Raw genomic sequence first — 21,804 nt, 5'->3', positions numbered from 1 at the left:
ATTAGTAGTAGATTGCTGGCTTCTTTTTGAAAATACTCTGCTCCATATTCAAGAGCATTGGATGTCAGTAATTAATTGAAATAATTCTATAGACATTCACATGTACCAGCAAAGTACAGTGCACAAATTATTGCCTTGAACCTGATGACTGTTTGATGTTCTTGCAAATTTTTTTCTGCAGATGTAGTTTTGTTGGTTATACTAATTTGCAATACACTATGTCACTGGATGCAGCTTGGGAAAAGATTAATTTTGAAAAAAAAGTTGCTGTCAGAATTCACTGTCAATAAGGTTTCAGTGGAGCATAGTAATTATGATATAAGTTTGGAGTACTTTTAGTTGTTTGTGTCATGTGAACATTGCTAGTACAGACCTATCCCTAATTGCCCTTGAGAAAGTGATGGGAAGCTGCCTTCTGGAATCATTGCTCACCTTGGGGATTAGGGGCATCCACAGAGCTGCTACAAAAGGCATTCGAAGCTTTCGATCCAGCGGCAATGAAGAAACAGTGACGTAGTGTCAAGCCGGGCTGTGTGGTCTGGAGTAGAACCTGCAACTACATGTGTTCCTGTGCATCTGCTGCCCTTGACCTTCCAGGTGGTCGAGTCACAGGTTTTGAAGGAGGTTTGGTGTGTTGCTGCAGTTAGCTTGTATGCTCTATAGTAAACACTATTGCCGCTTCATGTTGGTGAAGGGAGTGAAGGTTTGAGGCAATGAATGGGATGCCACTGAAGCGGGTTGTTTTGTCCAGGATGGTGTCAAGCTTTTTGAGTGTTCCTGGAGCTTCATTCATTTGGGCAAGTGGGTAGTATTTCATCACATTCCTGACTGTTGTTGTTACAGATGGTGGGCAGATTTCAGGGAGTCAGGAGGGTGAATTACTTGCTGCAGGATTCCTAGCCTCTGACTTACTTTTACAGCCACAATATTTATGTGGCTAGTCCAGTTCAGTTTCAAGTCGGTGATAACCACCCAGGATTTCAATTGTGGGCGACTCAGCAACAGTGATACTATTGAATATCAAGGGGCGGTGGTTAGATTCACTATTCTCTATATAGCACGAATTCCTGCGGTGTGAATTATTGATTGCCACTCATCACCCAAATCTTGACCTTGCTCAGGTTTTGGTGCATATAGGCACAGACTGCTTCAGTATCTGAAGAGTTGCTATTGGTGCTGAAGATCATTCAATCATCAGCAAAATCATTCCCACTTCTGACTTTATGCTAAAAGGAAATTCATTAAGGGAGCGGCAGAAGGTGGTTGTACTTGGTTTTTGGAAGATTATGTATTGATTTGATCAAAGTTTTCAAAATGTTAAGAGGAGTTGCTCTTCTGGATTGGGAGGGAATCCCCGGTTGAGGAGGCATAGCACTCAAGGACATAGGTGTCGCATTAATTTTTAGACAAGTGAAAGTAGGAAACATTTCTGTACAGAATGGATCGTAGAAATTTGGAACTTTTGCTCACTTGAAAACTGGTATTAATTTAAAAACAGATTGTTACATTTTTGTTATCTGAAGATATTAAGAGAACTGGAGCAAAGAATAGAGTTAGTGCAAAGATTGGCCATGATCTCATGGGATGGTGGAATGAGCTTGAATAGCTATATAACTACCTCCTTTTCCTATGTTCCTGATGGATGTGTGAAATTTTCCAACTGAAATATATCCAGCTGTTCACTTGGATTATTTGTGGTCATTCCAAACTTGGTTGTGCTGAAGTTTGAACTACAGTGAAGTGGTGGGAAAGTACAACCCTCCAAATGTAATTTCAAGCTTTTCTCTTTATAACACACAAAATAACAAGTACATTATTCCATCTTGGTTTTGGGGCTAGTTCCAATGTCAAGCTTAGCAGACCTTTGAAACTACTTGGGGATACAAATCAACTTATTGCTTCCACTTCAAGTTTCCGAACTGACTTCTTTGATCTAGTTGGACAAGTTGGACAAACCTCACTCCTTACTGTTCCCCAGTGCTTATATCCAATTGATCCCTGACGTCCCAGGTGTGGGCTCCTGGCAGCTGCTTTGCCCTCCTCCTACCCCATTCCACAGGACTTAAATGAAGGAAACAGTTCCAACATGAACATGAGCGTTGCTGTAGTGCCTTGTGCTAAATTCATGTTTGAAAAATGACATTTCTCTGCAGTTGGCATCTAATCTGGATACCTGGGAGTTTTTGCATTCTGCAGGTTTAACCCTTTTATTCTGCAGCACATTAATTTAAATGAAATTGTATTTCTTGAAAGATTTCTGACTGATAAGTAGAAATGATATGTAATACAAAATATGACAGCATTTTTCTTTTGCAAATATTGAATGTGTGTACAGTGCAATTTTTCCAGTCTTAAGCTAGAGGCACTAAATGTCTTACCCTGTGTGTTTTTTAGTTTTTTCACAGCCAGTGGAACAGGATTTGAAGCTTTTCTGACTTCTTCAGGAGGGCTGGTTGTAGCAGTTTGCACAAAGAAGGAATACATGACTGTAGTGCTGCCTGACCATTGCTTTTGTGACTCCCTATGGGTAAGTGTGAAGACTAAGAGACCAAACATGGGTGTTTATTTTGTTGTATTTGGTCAACTACTATAACCAGGACTGAAATCTTACAGCAGTTTTATGGTGAGAAGGCAAACCTATAAGATGCACATCCAGCCTTAGTTGATACACCTACCTGCATGGTGTAGTGTGTTGATTTTACCCTGTTCCCTTTCACAATTTCAGAGCCACTGACGTATCTTGCTTAAACCACGGAAGCAGCTGCCAATTTGGGAATAGTACGGTTCCACAAACAACAATGTCAGTTATCAGATAATTTTCCATTTGGTCATGCTGAGTAAGGAAGAAATGTTGGCCAAGTGAATGAACTGCCCTGCTCTTCTGTGCCATGGGCTCTTGTCTCTACACTTGTTAGTTTAGATTTCTCACCCAAAGGACTCCAGTATTGGCCTGAATCATGTGTTTGTGTCCTTAGTGGGACTTTGACCACCATTGAGTTACTTTCATGCATTTATCCCAATCTTTATGAGAGGCATCTGTAGACAGCTGGATTGGCAGTTACTTTGGAATTCTATATTTCAGTGTCACCGACCAAAAGAACAAAGAAAGGCTGAATTGAAACTGTTCAAATGCAGTATAGCTGAAAACTGGAGTTTTAAAAAAAAAATCATTGAGGAACCTTTCTACCTACTTTGTAACCCGCCTCGTCTCTGGACAGAAAGGCTAATGTTTAAAAATCAATTTACATGCTTGTGGTTAAACTGATCTAACTTGGCTGACTACTTCCTCATTGGAACATGAAATGTGAAGGTACAGATTCTAATCCTCCATGGAGTTCCTGATTGAAATAATGTGAAGGGGAGGCTGTGATGTCTCCCACACGGCTTTCAAAATGTTGGATAGAGGGTGTTGTAAACTATTTGGTTGTCTGCTCAATTGTCAACAAAACCCCTCTTGAACACTACAACTGACTTCAGTACTTGAATTCTTTAGCTGATCTGTGAATGTTTCTGTTAACAGCATAATATAGCTGTGGTACATGTCCCAGCAAAACGTCCCTTTGGTCAGAGTCTGGTGTACATCTATGTCAATGGTCAGCAGAAACTCTCTGCACCCCTCAAATTCCCCACTATGAACGAGGTAAGGTTTTATATCTGAAATACACAGCTGTGTTTTCTTTTCTTTCTTGGGGTATTGGAAATATGTCATGGTAATATTTCAGGTGGCATGTAAAGATGGTTTTCTGTATGGCATAGACAATGGTAGAGATATCATAGAACATAAAACATTACAGCGCAGTACAGGCCCTTCGGCCCTCGATGTTGCGCCGATCTGTCATACCAATCTGAAACCCATCTAACCTACACTGTTCCATGTATGTCCATATGCTTGTCTAATGACGACTTAAATGTACTTAAAGTTGGCGAATCTACTACCGTTGCAGGCAAAGCACTCCATACCCTTACTACTCTCTGAGTAAAGAAACTACCTCTGACATCTGTCCTATATCAATCACCCCTCAATTTAAAACTATGTCCCCCCCCACCGTGCTCGCCCTCACCATTCTTAGAAAAAGGCTTTTCCTGTCCACCCTATCTAACCCTCTGTTATCTTATATGTGTCTCTATTAAGTCACCCCTCAACCTTCTTCTCTCTAACGAAGACAGCCTCAAGTCCCTCAGCCTTTCCTCGTAAGACCTTCCCTCCATACCAGGCAACATCCTAGTAAATTTCCTCTGCACCCTTTCCAAAGCTTCCACATCCTTCTTATAATGCGGTGACCAGAACTGTACACAATACTCCAAGTACGGCCACACTAGAGTTTTGTACAGCTGTAGCATAACCTCATGGTTCCGGAACTCGATCTCTCTATTAATAAAAAGCTAAAACACTGTATGCCTTCTTAACAACCCTGGTAAAAACAATGACTGCAGATGCTGAAAATCAAATACTGGATTAGTGGTGCTGGAAGAGCACAGCAGTTCAGGCAGCATCCAACGAGCAGCGAAATCAACGTTTCGGGCAAAAGCCCTTCATCAGGAATAAAGGCAGTGAGCCTGAAGCATGGAGAGATAAGCTAGAGGAGGGTGGGGGTGGGGAGAGAGTAGCATAGAGTACAATAGGTGAGTGGGGGAGGGGATGAAGGTGATAGATCAAGGAGGAGAGGGTGGAGTGGATAGATGGAAAAGGAGATAGGCAGGTCGGACAAGTCAAGGAGGCAGTAACTGAGCTGGAAGTTTGAAACTAGGATGAGGTGGGGGAAGGGGAAATGAGGAAGCTGTTGAAGTCCACATTGATGCCCTGGGGTTGAAGTGTTCCGAGGCGGAAGATGAGGCGTTCTTCCTCCAGGCGTCTGGTGGTGAGGGAGCGGCGGTGAAGGAGGCCCAGGACCTCCATGTCCTCGGCAGAGTGGGAGGGAGCGAGGTGTCAGAGATAGTCCAGGTAAATTTAAGGTCAGGGTGGAATGTGTTGGTGAAGTTGATGAATTGCTCAACCTCCTCACAGGAGCACGAGGTGGCGCCAATGCAGTCATCAATGTAGCGGAGGAAGAGATGGGGAGTGGTGCCGGTGTAATTACGGAAGATCAACTGTTCTACATAGCCAACAAAGAGACAGGCATAGCTGGGGCCCATACGTGTGCCCTCTGACACCTCGCTCCCCTTCCTGGACCTCTCCATCTCCATTAGTGACGACCGACTTGACACTGACATTTTTTACAAACCCACTGACTCCCATAGCTACCTGGATTACACCTCTTCCCACCCTATCTCTTGCAAAAATGCCATCCCGTATTCCCAATTTCTCCGCCTCCGCCGTATCTGCTCCCAGGAGGACCAGTTCCACCATAGGACACACCAGATGGCCTCCTTCTTTAGAGACCGCAATTTCCCTTCCCACATGGTTAAAGATGCCCTCCAACGCATCTCGTCCACATCCCGCACCTCCGCCCTCAGACCCCACCCCTCCAACCGTAACAAGGACAGAACGCCCCTGGTGCTCACCTTCCACCCTACAAACCTTCGCATCAACCAAATCATCCACCGACATTTCCGCCACCTCCAAAAAGACCCCACCACCAGGGATATATTTCCCTCCCCACCCCTTTCCGCCTTCCGCAAAGACCGTTCCCTCCGTGACTACCTGGTCAGGTCCACACCTCCGTACGACCCACCCTCCCATTCTGGCACTTTCCCCTGCCACCGCAGGAACCTTAAAACCTGTGCCCACACCTCCTCCCTCACCTCTATCCAAGGCCCTAAAGGAGCCTTCCACATCCATCAAAGTTTCACCTGCACATCCACCAATATCATTTATTGTATCCGTTGCTCCCGATGTGGTCTCCTCTACATTGGGGAGACTGGGCGCCTCCTCGCAGAGCGCTTTAGGGAACATCTCCGAGACACCCGTACCAATCAACCAAACCGCCCCGTGGCCCAACATTTCAACTCCCCCTCTAGCTTATCTCTCCATGCTTCAGGCTCACTGCCTTTATTCCTGATGAAGGGCTTTTGCCCGAAACGTTGATTTCGCTGCTCGTTGGATGCTGCCTGAACTGCTGTGCTCTTCCAGCACCACGAATCCAGTTCTTAACAACCCTGTCAACCTGGGTGGCAACTTTTAAGGATCTGTGTACCTGGACACTGAGATCTCTCTGCTCATCTACACTACCAAGAATATTACCATTAGCCCAGTACTTTGCATTCTGGTTACTCCGACCAAAGTGAATCACCTCACACTTGTCCACATTAAACTCCATTTGCCACCTCTCAGCCCAGCTCTGAAGCTTATCTATGTCTCTCTGTAATCTACAACATCCTTTGTCACTATCCACAACTCCACCGACCTTCGTGTCGTCTGGAAATTTATTAACCAACCCTTCTACGCCCTCATCCAGGTCGTTTATAAAAATGATGAACAGCAGTGGACCCAACACCAACCCTTGCGGTACACCAGTAGTAACTGGACTCCAGGATGGACATTTCTCATAAACCACTACCTTCTGTTTTCTTTCAGCAAGCCAATTACTGATCCAAACTGCTATATCTCCCACAATCCCATTCCTCCACATTTTGTACAATAGCCTACTGTGGGGAACCCTATTGAATGCTTTGCTGAAATCCATATACACCACATCAACCAGTTTACTCTCATCTACCTGTTTGGTCATCTTTTCAAAGAACTCAATAAGGTTTGTGAGGCAGGACCTACCCTTCACAAAACCGTGCTGACTATCCCTAATCAAATTATTCTTTTCTAGATGATTATAAGTCATATCTCTTATAACCTTTTCCAACACTTTACCAACAACTGAAGTAAGGCTCACTGGTCTATAATTACCAGGACTGTCTCGACTCCCCTTCTTGAACAGGGGAACCACATTTGCTATCCTCCAGTCTTCTGGCACTATTCCTGTAGACAATGATGATTTAAAAATCAATGCCAAAGGCTCGGCAATCTCCTCCCTGGCTTCCCAGAGGATCCTAGGATAAATCCCATCCGGCCTAGGGGACTTATCTATTTTCACACTCTGCAGGATTTCTAATACCTCCTCCTTGTGAGCCTCAATCACACCTAGTCTAGTAGCCTGTATCTCAGTATTCTCCTCGACAACATTGTCATTTTCTAGAGTGAATATTGTTGAAAAATATTCATTTAGTGCTTCCCCTATCTCCTCTGACTCCAAACACAACTTCCCGCTACTATCCTTGATTGTCCCTAATCTTACTCTCGTCATTCTTTTATTCCTTAAATACCTAAAGAAAGCCTTAGGGTTTACCCTGATCCTATCCGCCAACAGCTCCTCCTGGTTCTTCTGAGCTCTGTCTTTAGGTCTTTCCTGGCTACCTTGTAACCCTCAAGCGCCCTAACTGAGCCTTCACATCTCCTCCCAACATAAGCCTTCTTCTTCCTCTTGACCAGAGATTCCACTTCCTTCGTAAACCACGGCTCCCGCGCTCTACAGCTTCCTCCCTGCCTACATTCTTATCTAGGACGCACAGTAGCTTTACCTTGAATAAGCTCCATATTTCTAATGTGCCTATCCCCTGCAGTTTCCTTCCCCATCCTATGCTTCCTAAATCTTCATATCGTAATTGCCTTTCCCCCAGCTGTAACCCTTGCCCCAGTGGTAAACACCTATCCCTTTCTATCGCTAAAGTAAACATAGCAGAATTGTGATCGCTATCACCAAAATGCTCACCTACTTCCATGTCTAACACCTGGCCAGGCTCTTTACCCAGTACCAAATCTAATGTGGTTTTGCCCCTTGTTGGCCTGCCTACATATCCTGGGAGTGTAGGGATGTACCATGAGTTGGGGGGATGGTCTGTGCAGGTTGCAAAATAGTTTTGGGAAAGGATTATGTGTGTTGCAGAGGGTATATAATGAAATATCCACTTCTAGCAATACAGTACATTAAGGTCTGAAGTCTGTGGTAAGTAATGGAGGCAATTTCCAGATGTGAAAATACATGATTTATTTCATATGAATTATTACCACCGTGGTAATCCATTTACCATTTCCATTGGTCATGTTGAAGTTATTAGTCACCGAGCTTAGTAGTGATAAGAACTTCTGATAAAGAACTTCAAGCATTATGTTCATCAACTACCAAAGTTTGAATGTTTAATCTTAGTTTATTTTAGAAATTTTATCATACAAGGGCCTGCATTGCTATCACACTTTTCATGACCTCAGAAGGTCCCATACTTCTTTACAACCAATAAAGTAATTTTGAAGTTTAGTTGCCATTATAATAAGACCATAAGATATATATTAGGTTATTTGGCCCATTGAGTCTGCTGATAGGTTTTTCAACCCCATTTTCCTGCTTTCTCCCCGTAACCTTTGATCTCCTTGGCAATCAAGAATTTATCTATCTCCGTTTTACATATACTCATTTATTGCCTTCTGTGGCAGTAAATTCCACAGATTCACCACACTCTGGCTAAAGAAGTTTCTCCTTATCTCCATTCTAAAGGGTGTTCCCTTTACTCTAAGGCTATGCCCTCGGGTCCTCGTCTCTCCTGCCAATGGAGACATCTTCCCAATGTCCACTCTGTCCAGGCCGTTCTATATTCTGTCAGTTTCAGTCACATCCTCTCTCATCCGTCTAAACTCCATTGAGTATAGTCCCAGAGTCCTCAAACGTTCCTCATGGATTAATCCTTTCATTCCTGGGATCATTCTTGTGAACCTCCTCTAGACCCACTCCAGGGCCAATCCATCCTTCCAGTGTCCAGAATTGCTTATAATACTCTAAATGTGGTCTGACCAGAGTCTCTTAAAGTCTCAGAAATACATCCCTGCTTTTATATTCTAGTCTTCACGAGATGATGGACAACATTGTATTTGCCTTCCTCACTACTGACTCAACCTGCAAGTTTATCTTAAGAGAAACCTGGGCAGGGATCCCCAACTCTCTATACATTTGAGATTTCTAACTTTTCTCCCCATTAAGAAAATAGTCCATGCCTCTATTCTTCCTACCAAAGTGCATGACCTCACACTTTCCCACATTTTATTTAATCTGCCACTTCTTTGCCTACTCTCCTAACCTGTCTTAATATTTCTGCAGCCTCCCTCCTCCTCAATACTGCCCGTACCTCCACCTATCTTTGTATCACCTGAAAACTTAGCCTGAGTGCCGCCAGTTCCTTCATCTAAATCACTAATTTATAAAGTAAAAAGTTGTTATCCTAACACTGACTCTTGTGACTCTTAGTCACAGCTTCCATCCTGAGAGGGACCCTTTTATCCCCATTCTTTGCCTCCTGCTCGACAGTCAATCTTCTGTCCATGTTAGTAACTTGCCTTTAACACCATGGGCATTTACCTTAATGAAGGGAATGTGGCATCTAATCTTGTGGACAGCCGACTCCCATTAACAGCAACCTGGTAATCGGTTTTTGTGAAGTAGGTTGAGGGATAATTATTGGACGCAGAGCTGCTTTTTTAATTAGTGGGATAGAATCTGTAAATGCCCAGTTGAGTGGCCAAGTAGGGTCACGGTTTAATGTTTCATCTGAAAATACACGATTGGAAAGTCACCTTAGATAGGATCTCCAAGTTCAAGACTGTCATTAGTTAACTGGCTGGTCAGTGTCTCAGGGCCCTCTGAATTATGCATTCTGTATCTTGACGATATGTTTGAATAAATCTTCCAGACTGCACATTGACCTCTGGTTTACGTTCTTACAATGTGTTCTGTTGCAAGCACCAATTCAAGGCTGATTAAGACAGATTTTTGATTGACAAGGATGTTGAGGGTTATGGTGGACAGGCAAGAAAGTGCTGTTAAGATCGCAATCAGATCAGCTTTGATCTTACTGAAGGGCAAAGCAGGCTCAAGGGGCTGAGTCAAGGTTAGAGCACAGCAGGTCAGGCACGTCAGAGGAGCAGGAAAATTGACGTTTCGGGCAAAAGCCCTTCATCAGGTATCAGCTTTTCCCTAAAACGTCGATTTTCCTGTTCCTCGGATGCTGCCTGACCTGCTGTGCTTTTCCAGCACCACTCTAATCTTGACTCTAATCTCCAGTATCTGCAGTACCCACTTACGTCAAGGGGCTGAGAGGCCACCTCTTCCCATTTCTGATGATGCTTATCTTGATAATTTTTAAAAAGAACAAAATGCTGGAAATAGTCAGCTGAACCGACAGAATCTGTGGAGATGAGAACAGGGTTAACTTTTCAGTTGAGTGACTTGTCATCCAAACTAGAAGAAAGAAGTTAATTTTAACTACGAGAAAGGGGCCAGAACGGGAGGAAAAGCAAGAGGCAAGATCTGTGAACAGGTGAAGAGTAGGAGTGATTAGATGAAAGATTTCAGGTTGCGAGGATGAAGGGAGTGAGAGTGAGGCAGGTCTAGAACTGAAAGGTGTGTGTGTCTAAAGGAGCTGTGAATAGCAAGGTCATGAATATTCACCATCCAAAAGTGAAGGGAAAGAAATGAGAGAACAAAAACCAATGAAGGGAAGCAAAATAAAGTGGACCAGAGGTTACACTGTAAAATTTAACTATAGCTATGAAATCAAAAACTGAGGTGCTGTCCCTAGAGTTTGCCTTTGAATTTCATTGGAATACTGTAGCAGACTGAGGACAGGAAGGTCAGAGTAGGATGAAGGTGAAGACTTAAAATGACAAGTAACTAGCTCCATGTCATCTGGACAATCATCTGTTGAATGTGGAAACTGGTGGAGGCAAAAGAATGAGGCATGATTCTGGAGGGAAGGGGTAAGAATAGAAATATGTGAAATAGAATGAATATAGTCAAAGGCCCTGTCAGTCACTGTGTGCGGGAATCATTGGCTGAAGAAAATCAGAAGGGCTAGCATGTTAGTGTGCTTCGGTTGAACAGGTGCATTGGAGAGGGAGAATGGGACAATGGACTAGCAGGAAATACGGTGCAAAGAAGTGCAGTCTAAAAAGCTGTGGACATCAGTGGGTTTATAGCCGATATTGGTTAGTGATGTATTCCCAGAAATGGGGAGGCAGAAATCAGGAGAGAGTTGGAGATGGACCACATGAAGATAATAGAAGTAAAGAAATTGGAAGCAACATCAGTGTAATTTTCTAGTCTAGGGCAAAATCTTTAGCATTCCTAACGTGTCGAGTTCACACTAAAATCCTGTTAAATGTTTCCTCCCTTTCTCAGCCTTTTACCTCGTGTTGCATTGGATCAGCTGGTCAGAGGACCACGACCCCTCCACCCTCTCAAATCCCGGATCCTCCTTTCTCATTATCCATTCCCTCTGGGCGGGCGTCCCTGAGTGCAATTCTTTCCTCGTCAGCCTGGAGTGGAGTTGCAGGAAAACCTGAATCGGTGACGAAACTCATTTCGGCAGGAACTCAGGACAGTGAATGGGGTTCGCCCACTTCACTGGAGGGTCAACTGGGTTCTGTTCTTGTCTTCCATGATGCACTACAGTACTCCCAAGTGAAGGCTCTCTATCTTTCAGGTGAGAATTAGATTTCAACTAATGATTGAACATAACCACCCAGAATTAACTTACATTGGCCCCAGCACTTCGTGTATCTGAGTTATATTAATAAAACTATTTTGCTATTTTAAAATTTCTCTTCATAGACTCTTGAATGCAGGAGATTGTCAGTTGGTTTTTGTGTTTGTGCCAGCTCTTTCAAACCAACCACGCTCCCCTGCTCTATGCCCTTGTGTGAAATTTTCTGTCTCAAGTATGTCCAATTCTCTCTTGAAAGTTATTTTTGAATCTGTGCCCACCACAGTGTGTTCTGTATGATACCTACTTACTGCTTTAAAATGCTTTCTTCTCATCGTCAGATTTTTTAATGCAACTTAAATTAAAATAAATTTTTACTGCTTCCCAATCCTGATGCCAGAAAAAAAATTTCGTCTCATACAACTTATCAAAACCATATGTACTCAGGAGCACTCCTATTGTATTTCCCCTTAAATGTCTTTGCTCTGAGGGGGGGAACAGTCTCAGCTATCTAGTCTCTCCATAGAACTGAAACTGTTCGTCCTGGTACCATTCTAGTAAATCTCTGCACCACCTCCTAGATCCTGATCTCTTCCTGAAGTGTGATGTCAAAGTTGGATTCAGTACTCTAGCTGAGAGCTGTCCAGTGCTTTTCTTTTCATTCTTTATGGTATGTGGTCAGCATTTAGTGGCCATTGCTAATTGTTTTTGAGAAGGCAATGCTATACCGTCCAGATATGGCTGATAATGTTGAATGTAGTTCATACCAGGGCAAGGTTTTGCCTGAAATATTGGATAGGGACTTCTTTAAAAAAATTACTTACGTTTTTTTTCCCTGGTGACAGGTCCAAACTGCATTTCTCCATTGAAATCTCAGGAGTCTGAGCTTACAGACCTCACAAGTAAGCTGCTTCTGCATTATACACCAAAAGTAAGTACATCTAAACCCATAATCTTTAAGGATTATCGTGTTGTTTTTAAGATTTTCCTTTCTTTGTCTTTGCGTGCTGCCACTTCCAGAAGTTGTTGATCCTGATATGGGTCATGATCCCATTGGTACTGGATGATTATGGTAACGCATCCCTTAAGTTGTCAGACCCCTTTCCTGAGCAGCAGACACTTCTATGGTGAAGGCATGGAAAGTTGTAAAATGTTCAGTGGATGTCTGCGATTGCAGAATTCACGAGAGTGCTGGAGAATGGAAACTTGGTTCAATTTGCTATCCTTAATCCAGGGAATTGACACCAAGGTTCGGCTTCAGAGCTGTTTACATCCTCACTCTTGAGGTGGCTTCAAACCAGCAACTACTTTAGAAATAAATGCATAAATCTGGAAGTATTCAGGTCAGGCTGCATTAATGGAAAGAGAAACTCATAAAATTTATGCGTTAACTCTATTTTTCTCTCCATGGATGCTGCCTGACCTGTTGAGTATTTATAGCATTTTCCATTTTATTTCAGATTTACAGCATCTGCGTTACTTTGATTTTTCTTAATGTATATGAAAAGTCACTGGGTTATAAGCACCACTGCCAGGGTAGACATTTATTCCTCAACCCAAAATACCTTTCAGACATGAGTTGCTACCTTGAGCAGTGTGTGTGGTGTAGGTGTATCCGTTGTGCTTTTAGGAAGAACATTGCAGAATTTTGCTCCAAGATGAAGAAGGAATGGCGACTCAGTGTTTTGTTCTGAAGTTCCTAATGCTATGAGATTATTTTACAGCTCAGTATTTCAAAACTAAATGCTATAAATATTTTCTGCATTATTACAGGCCTGCAAAAGTCCCATCTGCCTCGATTTGTCTCCAAATCTCCTTCATGGGAGATTGACTGGGCATAAAGTTGTCAACTGGGACATTAAGGTATTTTAGTCAGTTGAATTATTGACCACAGTTATTATTGAGAAAGTGACAGTTATCCAGATTTTGCATTAGAAAAACTAGACATTTGATAAAATTATTAAACTTAATTAAGTTTAAATCATTCTTTCTCTGGATCTGAAATGCTGCAAAACTGAAAATGTACCGGAAATGGGGCGGTGCATACGGTAGATAATTTTAAATCATGTTTTGAAATAACTCCTTAATGAACAATCCATTCCCTCTGCTTACTCCCCTCACTTTTTCCAAGCCCTGTATAGTTACCATAACCTTTTCCTTCAACCACATGGAGGCAAAACCAATGTAGTAGAAATACCCCATTGGTGCTGACAATAATTGGTTGTTGTAGGACATTCCTGGGACTTTTGGAATACTGGGTGCAATTCTGGTCCCCCCTCCTATCAGAAGGATGTTGCGAAACTTCAAATGGTTTAGAAAAGAGTTGCAAAGATGTTGCCAGGATTAGAGGGTTTGTGCTATAGGGAGAGGCTGACTATGCTGGGGTTGTTTTCCCTGGAGCGCTGAAGGTTGAGGGGTGCCCTTACTGAGGTTTATAAAATCACGAGGGGCATGGATAGGATAAATAGAAAAGGTCTATTCCCTGGGCTGGGGCAGTCTAGAACTAGAAGGCATAGGTTGAGGGTGGGAGGGGAAAAATTTAAAAGAGACCTGAAGGGCAACCTTTTCACACAGAGGGTGGTACGTGTATGGAATGAGCTGCCAGAGGAAGTGGTGGAGGCTGGTACAATTATAATATTTAAAAGGCATCTGGATGGGTATATGAATAGGAAGGGTTTGGAGGGATATGGGCCAAATGCTGGCAAATGGGACTAGATTAATTTAGAATTTCTGGTCAGCATGGACAAGTTGGACCGAGGTGGTCTGTTTCCGTGCTGTACGTCTCTCTGATTCTATGACTCAACTTCCAAATGATCCCTGAAGGCAACCAACACTGTGTCCCTAACACCTAAACTGAATGGACAGACCCAATCAGGACAGTGGTCCAAACTGTTTGCGAATGGCTTAGGCTACAAACCACTGCTTGGAATGTTCTAAACATATTGACTATTTTATAATAAGTTCACCCTGTATTGGCAGTTTTAAACTCTACTGATTTTAACCAAAGTCAGATTTTCTAATAATTTGAACCATACACTTAGAACTGCAATTCTGGATGCAGTTGTGAGCAATTAGGAGAAACAGTTGCTAAGTGGTGAATGTCTGTTGTCAAATAAATGCTTGTCTGCTAGATCATCAAGTAACCACCAATGTGAAAATACTATTGAGCATGAGTATGAAATGCTTCAAATTTTGCTCTGCCCCATTTTTCTTCCACGTTAATTCTCCTTCTCAACTGCCATACAGTCCAAGTGAGAGTACTGCCCTGCTACGCAGCACATTGAATGGAAGTAGCTGGTGCAACTCAGTTAAGAAATTGGAGCTTGAGATTCAGTTAGTATTGTCCTGCTGAAGCAGGCAGGAAGTGTTGGAATTATGCTTGTCTCATTGTACAATTTAAATGTGTCTTTATGACTAGATAATAAAGTTTTGATATCTTGCAGGATATGATCAATTGCACTGGTGGTCTGAATGTTCTTTTCCCACTGCTGGAACAAATGAGCAATCTTGGGAGCCAGGGATTGGTGAGAAATGGAGACTATCATGGCATCTCTGACTTTGTGACACCTGAAGCCTCCTCCCCTGCTGAAGGTGACTGGGTGGTGATTCCTTCAACTAGAGCTTCTGGTAAGACTTCATAGTTCATGTTAATTTTGAAATCGATGATTAGGTTAGGTTTATGCATTATCATAATCTATTGCCACATTGCAGACCTGTTCTTCTCTTTGCTACTTGTAGTTTTTAGTGTGAAATCCTTCATTTCCCCAGCCCTGGAAAACTTGTCCTTTTTCTATATATTAAGATGATGCAGTGTCTTAAGACTCTGGTTATAGTATTGTTTTCTTTAGTTTAATTTTTTTAGTCGAATTTTAGTCAAGGCAAGTTGACGAGGACAGGGTGATAGTCATAGTCTATATGGATTTCAGTAAGGCCTTTGATAAGGTTCCACACGGTAGGCTGCTCTGGAAGGTTAGATTGCATGGAATCCAGGGTGAGCTGGCAAATTAGATACACAATTGGCTTAATGGTAGGAAGCAGAGGGTAATAGTGTCAGACTGGAGGCCTGTGACTAGTAGAGTCCCTCAGGGTTCTGTGCTCGACCCATTACTGTTTGTTATCTATATCAATGAATTGAATGAGATTGTATAAGACATGATTAGTAAATTGGCGGATGACACTAAAATAGAACGTATTGTGGACAGTGAGGAAAGTTATCAGAAATTGCAGCAGGACATTAATTAGCTGGGGAAGTGGGTTGAGAAATGGTAAATGGAGTTTAATATAGATAAGTGTGAGGTCCTGCATTTTGGAAAGTCAAGTCAAGGTAAGAGTTTCATGGTAAATGGTAGGGCCTTAAGGAGTGTAGTAGAACAGAGGTAACTTGGAGTTCAGGTGCATGGTTCTCTGAAAGTGGAGTCATATAGACAGGGTAGTGAAGAAGGCTTTTAACAGACTGACCTTCATCAGTCAGGGCATTGAGTATGTAAGTTGGGAAATTATGTCACAGTTATACAGGACGTTGATGAGGCCGCACTTGGAGTATTGTGTTCAGTTTTGTTCACCTTGCAATAGGAAGGATGTTATTAAACTGGAAAAAGTGCAGAAGAAGTTTACAAGGAAATTGCCAGGACTCAATGGTCTGAGTTATAGGGAGAGGTTAGACAAGCTAGGACTTCTTTCTTTAGAGTGTAGGAGACTGACGGGGCATCTTATAAAAGTGTATAAGATCATGAGAGGCATGGTTAGGGTGAATTTCTTTTTCCCATGTTTGGGGAGTTGGGGACTAGAGGGCATCAGTTTAAGATTAGAGGGGCAAGAATAAAAGGGAACCTGAGGAGCAACTTTTTTACATAGAAAATGGTGCGCTTATAGAAGGAGATGCCAGCAGAAGTCATTAAGGTGGATACATTAACAATATTTAAAAGACTTTTGGACCAATACCTGGATTGGAAAGGGTTAGAAGGATATGGGCCAAGTGTAAGGAAATGGGGTTAGCATGGATGGGCATTTTGGTCAGCATGGACCACTGTATGACTCTGAGTTTTTTGCTTTGGAGAAGAGCATGTCCCACCCCTGTCCTGGGTTTCCCCTCCTTTGAGAGATGCATTGTTGTCTCCTCTTACCTTGTTACTCACTTCATTCATTGGTGTCTACCAATACAGTAAGGTCATGCATCTGCCTAGTGTTTTCAGTGCAGGCCCTCAGGAGACTGCTGAGTTGTGAAACGGTGAGAAATTTATCAATGCAGAATGAATTCATCCAATGCACAATTAACTTACAAGCTTAGTGCACCTTTGTGTAGAAGATTTTCAATCTAAAGGTTGGAAGCTTTGTAGTCCTTTTACTTGTTAAGCTTTTAAGCAATGATCAGGAATCATGTAGTTGATTAGTGAAAATGGTAAGTTTCACTAATGGTAAGTAAAAATTGTTAACACATCAAATGTTGTTCAGGTCTAACCATTGCATTGACATTTTAACATCTTTTATATAATTCTCATTCACACCCTTGAATCCAATCTACTTTCTATTAAAATGAGCAAGATCATCCATGTATGTTCCCAGCTGAGTAACTTAAGTTGCTGTTATCCAGTATGTGGAGGAGGGGAGGCAGGTTTATCTTGCTAGTTCAGTGGGCTGTTCAGTTTCCAAACTTCACTTAAATCTGATTTTATCCAAAAGGTTTATTTACTTTCCCAATCACAATCTAACTAGAGTGAAAAATAAATGTATCACGATGTTGATTGCGTAGTGTCGGTATTCAGCTGTCTTCCCAAAGATGATTCAGTTTTTAAAGTTGCCTCACTTCTTTAACATGTACTTGCTGCATAGTCATCAGCATCTCCTACACAACTTCTATAAAGGCACAGCAAGAAAATAACAGCCTCAAGCTTGTCTTGTTCACAGCATTCTTTTGCTTTATATGAAGATATTAAACACATGTTCTCATAAAGATTGATGCCGAATACCGTGAAAAATCTTCAGACTTTAAATATTACTTCAAATATTACTTTTTATTTGCTACTAATTTATTCTGAGATTCTGTCGTTTTTGGGAGAAATGCTTTTTTTATGAGGATTTAAAAACAAACCTCCCTATTGGTTCTTCCTTTCAAAAATCGGGTCTTTTCTAGTTCACTTTAGCGACCTTCATGGGGTTGTTGGTTTAACTTTATTTTTCTTTGCTGGTCAATTTTTATTTAAAGTAAAAGCTGATGACAGGTTTGTGGGGAATGAAGGCTTCTAATAAATAATTCAGTTCAGCCATGTGATGGTGCTAAAGGAACAGTGGATGCAGGACTAACTGTTGAAGGAGGCTGTGGTTTTGTTTAAAACTGATGGCAGTTCAGATTTGTCATACTGTATGAGTGTTAGTGGTTCCTGCCAACAGGGCTTTCCATTTAAAAATAACATGCCCTTGAGTTCTCACATTATGCATGAATCTGTGAATACAGTGGAATTTATAAATGGAAATTGTTGAAGTAAATTAGAAACTTAACTTTCTTCCTAGTCACTGGTCCAAATGTGTTTGTTCCTTCCTTCCTTCCTTCCTTTGATCTAGAGCAATCATGGCTGACTCTTTGGTTTATTCTCTTGCCTCTAGTGACACATACTGCTGAAACACTCCCACACCAATACAACATTGCATTCCTAATTACAGCAGTGACTGAACCTCAACAGGTACTTTTACTGGCTATAAAGCAGTTTAAAATACCTTTAGGTTTTTAAGAATCCCTACAGTGAGGAAGCAGACCATTCAGCTGATTGAGCCTACACCGCCCCTCTGAAGATCATTCCACCCAGATCTACCCTATCTCTCTAACCCCACGTTTCCATTGGCTGATCCACCTATACATCCCTAGACACTATGGGCAATTTTGCATGGCCAATCCACTTAACTTGCACAACTTTGAATTATGAGAGGAAACACACATAGACATGTGGAAACTCTATACAGACAGTCACCCAAGGCTGGAATTGAACCCATGTCCCTGACACTGTGAGGCAGCAGTGCTAACCACTGAGTCACCCTGCCTCGTTTTGACAGTTGCTCCACAAAGACAAGTCTTCCATTTATTTTAACGTTTCTTCTCATTTTTCTATATTTTTTCAGAAAAGATTGTGAAGATTACAACATTGGTAGTGACCTTTATGGGAATTATTGCCAAAAAGACATGCAAATAACTAACTCCCATATTTTACCTGACCCTGTCCTCCGTAAAGACTCTTAAAAAGCCAAGTAGAGCTTGCATTCTTAGAACACCTGATCATCTATCTCAGAATTGTCCGAAATGTTTAGCAGTTACTGTCACATTTCAGGACTGATTGACTTTAATGCATACAGCAGTTTATGCCTAACAAATTCAGAAATTTATTTAAAAGGGAATTAAATAGTGCCTTGGAAAAAGGAGGACATGAAACAGCATAGCATGCAGCAGGTGAATGGGACTGCACTAAACAGAAATACACAATCATCTGAGATAAATGATCAAGTTATTTGTTTCTCTGGTGGAGTTGGTTGAAGGAAGAATCTGGGCCAGGGCACTGGAGAGTTCCTGAATATTTTTGAAAATATTTTTCAATTCAACTGCACAGATATGTAAAGGATCCAATTTAACATCTCATCAAAGATAGCATTTGTGACTGTGGCTTAGAATTATCGAATCTTGCATTGCAGAAAACACCCATTAGTCTATTCCATCGGGATTATTGTGTATTTCTGTTGCTGCATGCTATGCTGTTTAATGTCCTCCTTTTTCCAAGGCACTATTTAATTCCCTTTTAAACAAATTTCTGAATTCATCTTTTCTGGTAGGAATTTTCCCATTCTAATCGCAAGCTACACACTAAAAATATATTCATCTTTTTGATAATATATTTGTTCGATTGTGACCTCCTTGTGTGGATGTCTTACTATTAACGGTGTCATTTATCTTTAAATTCATCCACCTTCTCAGATCAAATGCTGATTGTTCTTACAACTTTCTTCATAACTGTAATCCCACATTACTACTGACATCGTAATTAATATATACTGTGGTTGTTGCATTCCTGTAGTGAATACTCCAAATTGGATACGGTACTGCCAATTGCAGACTAATTAAGTCGTGTGCAAGTTCAATATTACTTCCTTGTCTTGATATTTTATATTTCTAGGTGGAAACCAAAAATCCTAATGGCTTTATCTGCATGTGCCATGTGTTATGACCAAGATAGGAGGAGTGCAATATCTTTCTCTAGACATACCATTTCCAGGACAACAACACAGAATTTAGTTTGTTTTACCCAGTTCCTGATATGACCAATCCTATTAGACTTAGAATAAAAACACAGGTCAGCCAAGTTCTTTAATAAATTCAAAATTACTGTTCTATTGAAGTTGCAAAGCTGGTTAATGCATGTAGTTTGATATATAAATCTACCCTCTAAATTACCCAAAATGCACAGGCTGGGTAAAGTAGAAGAAAAGGATTTATTTGCACAAATTCACCTTTGTGGGGAAAGTACACCTTTGGCTAATAAGCCTTGAGATGTTCAAATGGCTGATATTCTGTCCTTTGTAGACAGGTGTCACCAAACGTAGGCAGGGTCTGGGGTTTTGCCAGTTGTATTTTGCTCAGGAAACACAGTACAGAGAGGTTTTCCAGTTGCTGTACAAGAGGACCATCAGGTTTCATACTGAATTCACCACAGATGTTCTTATGAAATGGAAGAACCAAGCTTCACAGCTAGTTCATTAGCAGGCACTTCCCAAAATTGAAAGCCTGAACCATCTGGAAGCCTACAAAGTATGAAAAAGAGCGGTCATAAAACCCAGTTGTGAAAACAGTCGTGTTTTCCCTGAAGTGAATTCTAACAACCAAACTCAACAGTTACCTAGAACCATGTGAAAGCCAAGAAATTTGCTGTTAAACAAGAAGTTCCAGTGTATCTTTCAAAAAACTTAAAAATAAAAAAATCCAGTTATCTCCACACGCCTTCTAGTTCAAGTGCATAAAAGTTATTAAATGTGAAACCATCATTATTCAAGCTCAGTTTAAAAAACTGAACGTATTTAATTTGGGCCATTCAAACTCCAGGGACTTGCAAATATTTCAGGGATGAGAAATGGCAGAAGATTTTTCAGATAGACAGGGAAGGAGTCTAGGAATTTGCTTTCCTCCATCAGTGAAATTGTTCATTTCTCATAAACTGTATGTGTTAACATATTGTGGCTGTGATTGTCTGTGTGTGATTTACAGAGGCCAGACTAGAGAAGAACCCTGTAGCTACTTTTCTCTTGACAATAAAGCACTTCATAAGAAGGCATCCAATCAATCAAGAGAACTTGCTTCACTCGCATGGAGTTGCCACTTTAGGTGCCTTGCTGCAAAAGGTAGGGAATCTCTATCCTGTACATCTTAAAGTAATTACTGAGAGAAAATTTTTGTAATGCTAATAGAAGTCAATGCAACAGGTATTTAAACAGCTGTTAATGCATCTAAGAGGTATGTCATGAAATGAACAAATTTTTAAATTGAATTTATTAGGTAAAGTGCATCATACTGTACAAGATAAAACAAATATTCTCCATTTGTAAGACCATAAGACCATAAGACATAGGAGTGGAAGTAAGGCCATTCGGCCCATCGAGTCCACTCCGCCATTCAATCATGGTTGATGCGCATTTCAGCTCCACTTACCAGCGTTCTCCCCGTAGCCCTTAATTCCTCTAGACAACAAGAATCTATCAATCTCGGCCTTGAAGACATTTAGCGTCCCGGCTTCCACTGCACTCCGTGGCAATGAATTCCACAGGCCCACCACTCTCTGGCTGAAGAAATGTCTCCGCATTTCTGTTCTGAAATGACCCCCTCTAATTCTAAGGCTGTGTCCACGGGTCCTAGTCTCCTCGTCTAACGGAAACAATTTCCTAGCATCCACCTTTTCCAAGCCATGTATTATTTTGTACGTCTCTATTAAGTCTCCCCTTAATCTTCTAAACTCCAACGAATACAATCCCAGTATCCTCAGCCGTTCCTCATATGCGAGACCTGTCATTCCAGGGATCATCCATGTGAATCTCCGCTGGACACGTTCCAGTGCCAGTATGTCCTTCCTGAGGTGTGGGGACCAAAACTGGACACAGTACTCCAAATGGGGCCTAACCAGAGCTTTATAAAGTCTTAGTAGTACATCTCTGCTTTTATATTCCAACCCTCTTGAGATAAGAGACAACATTGCATTCGCTTTCTTAATCATGGACTCAATCTGTAGTTGTGATTGTATTTTATTTTTTGGACAACAAATAAAAACTCTATGAAAGTAGTAGCCAGAGAAAGAGAGTGAATGAATGATAAGGGAAAGGAAT

The 21,804-nt window shown here is 41.5% G+C and overlaps 1 protein-coding gene across 7 annotated transcripts in view; it reads left to right on the top strand.

Annotated features, from left to right (window-relative positions):
- nbeal1 (neurobeachin-like 1) overlaps positions 1–21,804 on the top strand; it is a 239,843-nt gene that overhangs the window by 146,508 nt on the left and 71,531 nt on the right. For all 7 annotated transcript variants that reach the window (XM_072578456.1, XM_072578458.1, XM_072578459.1 and 4 more), the window contains 7 exons: positions 2,395–2,527; positions 3,521–3,640; positions 11,154–11,457; positions 12,303–12,388; positions 13,231–13,320; positions 14,901–15,084; positions 20,696–20,829. In XM_072578456.1, coding sequence (XP_072434557.1) covers positions 2,395–2,527; positions 3,521–3,640; positions 11,154–11,457; positions 12,303–12,388; positions 13,231–13,320; positions 14,901–15,084; positions 20,696–20,829 — 1,051 coding nt within the window. The remainder of the gene's footprint in view (positions 1–2,394; positions 2,528–3,520; positions 3,641–11,153; positions 11,458–12,302; positions 12,389–13,230; positions 13,321–14,900; positions 15,085–20,695; positions 20,830–21,804) is intronic.

This window comes from Chiloscyllium punctatum, chromosome 10, assembly GCF_047496795.1.
Source record: "Chiloscyllium punctatum isolate Juve2018m chromosome 10, sChiPun1.3, whole genome shotgun sequence".
In the NCBI taxonomy this organism is placed as follows: domain Eukaryota; kingdom Metazoa; phylum Chordata; class Chondrichthyes; order Orectolobiformes; family Hemiscylliidae; genus Chiloscyllium; species Chiloscyllium punctatum.
Note: the sequence above shows the minus strand (reverse complement) of the source record. Positions and strands in the feature narration are given on the sequence as shown.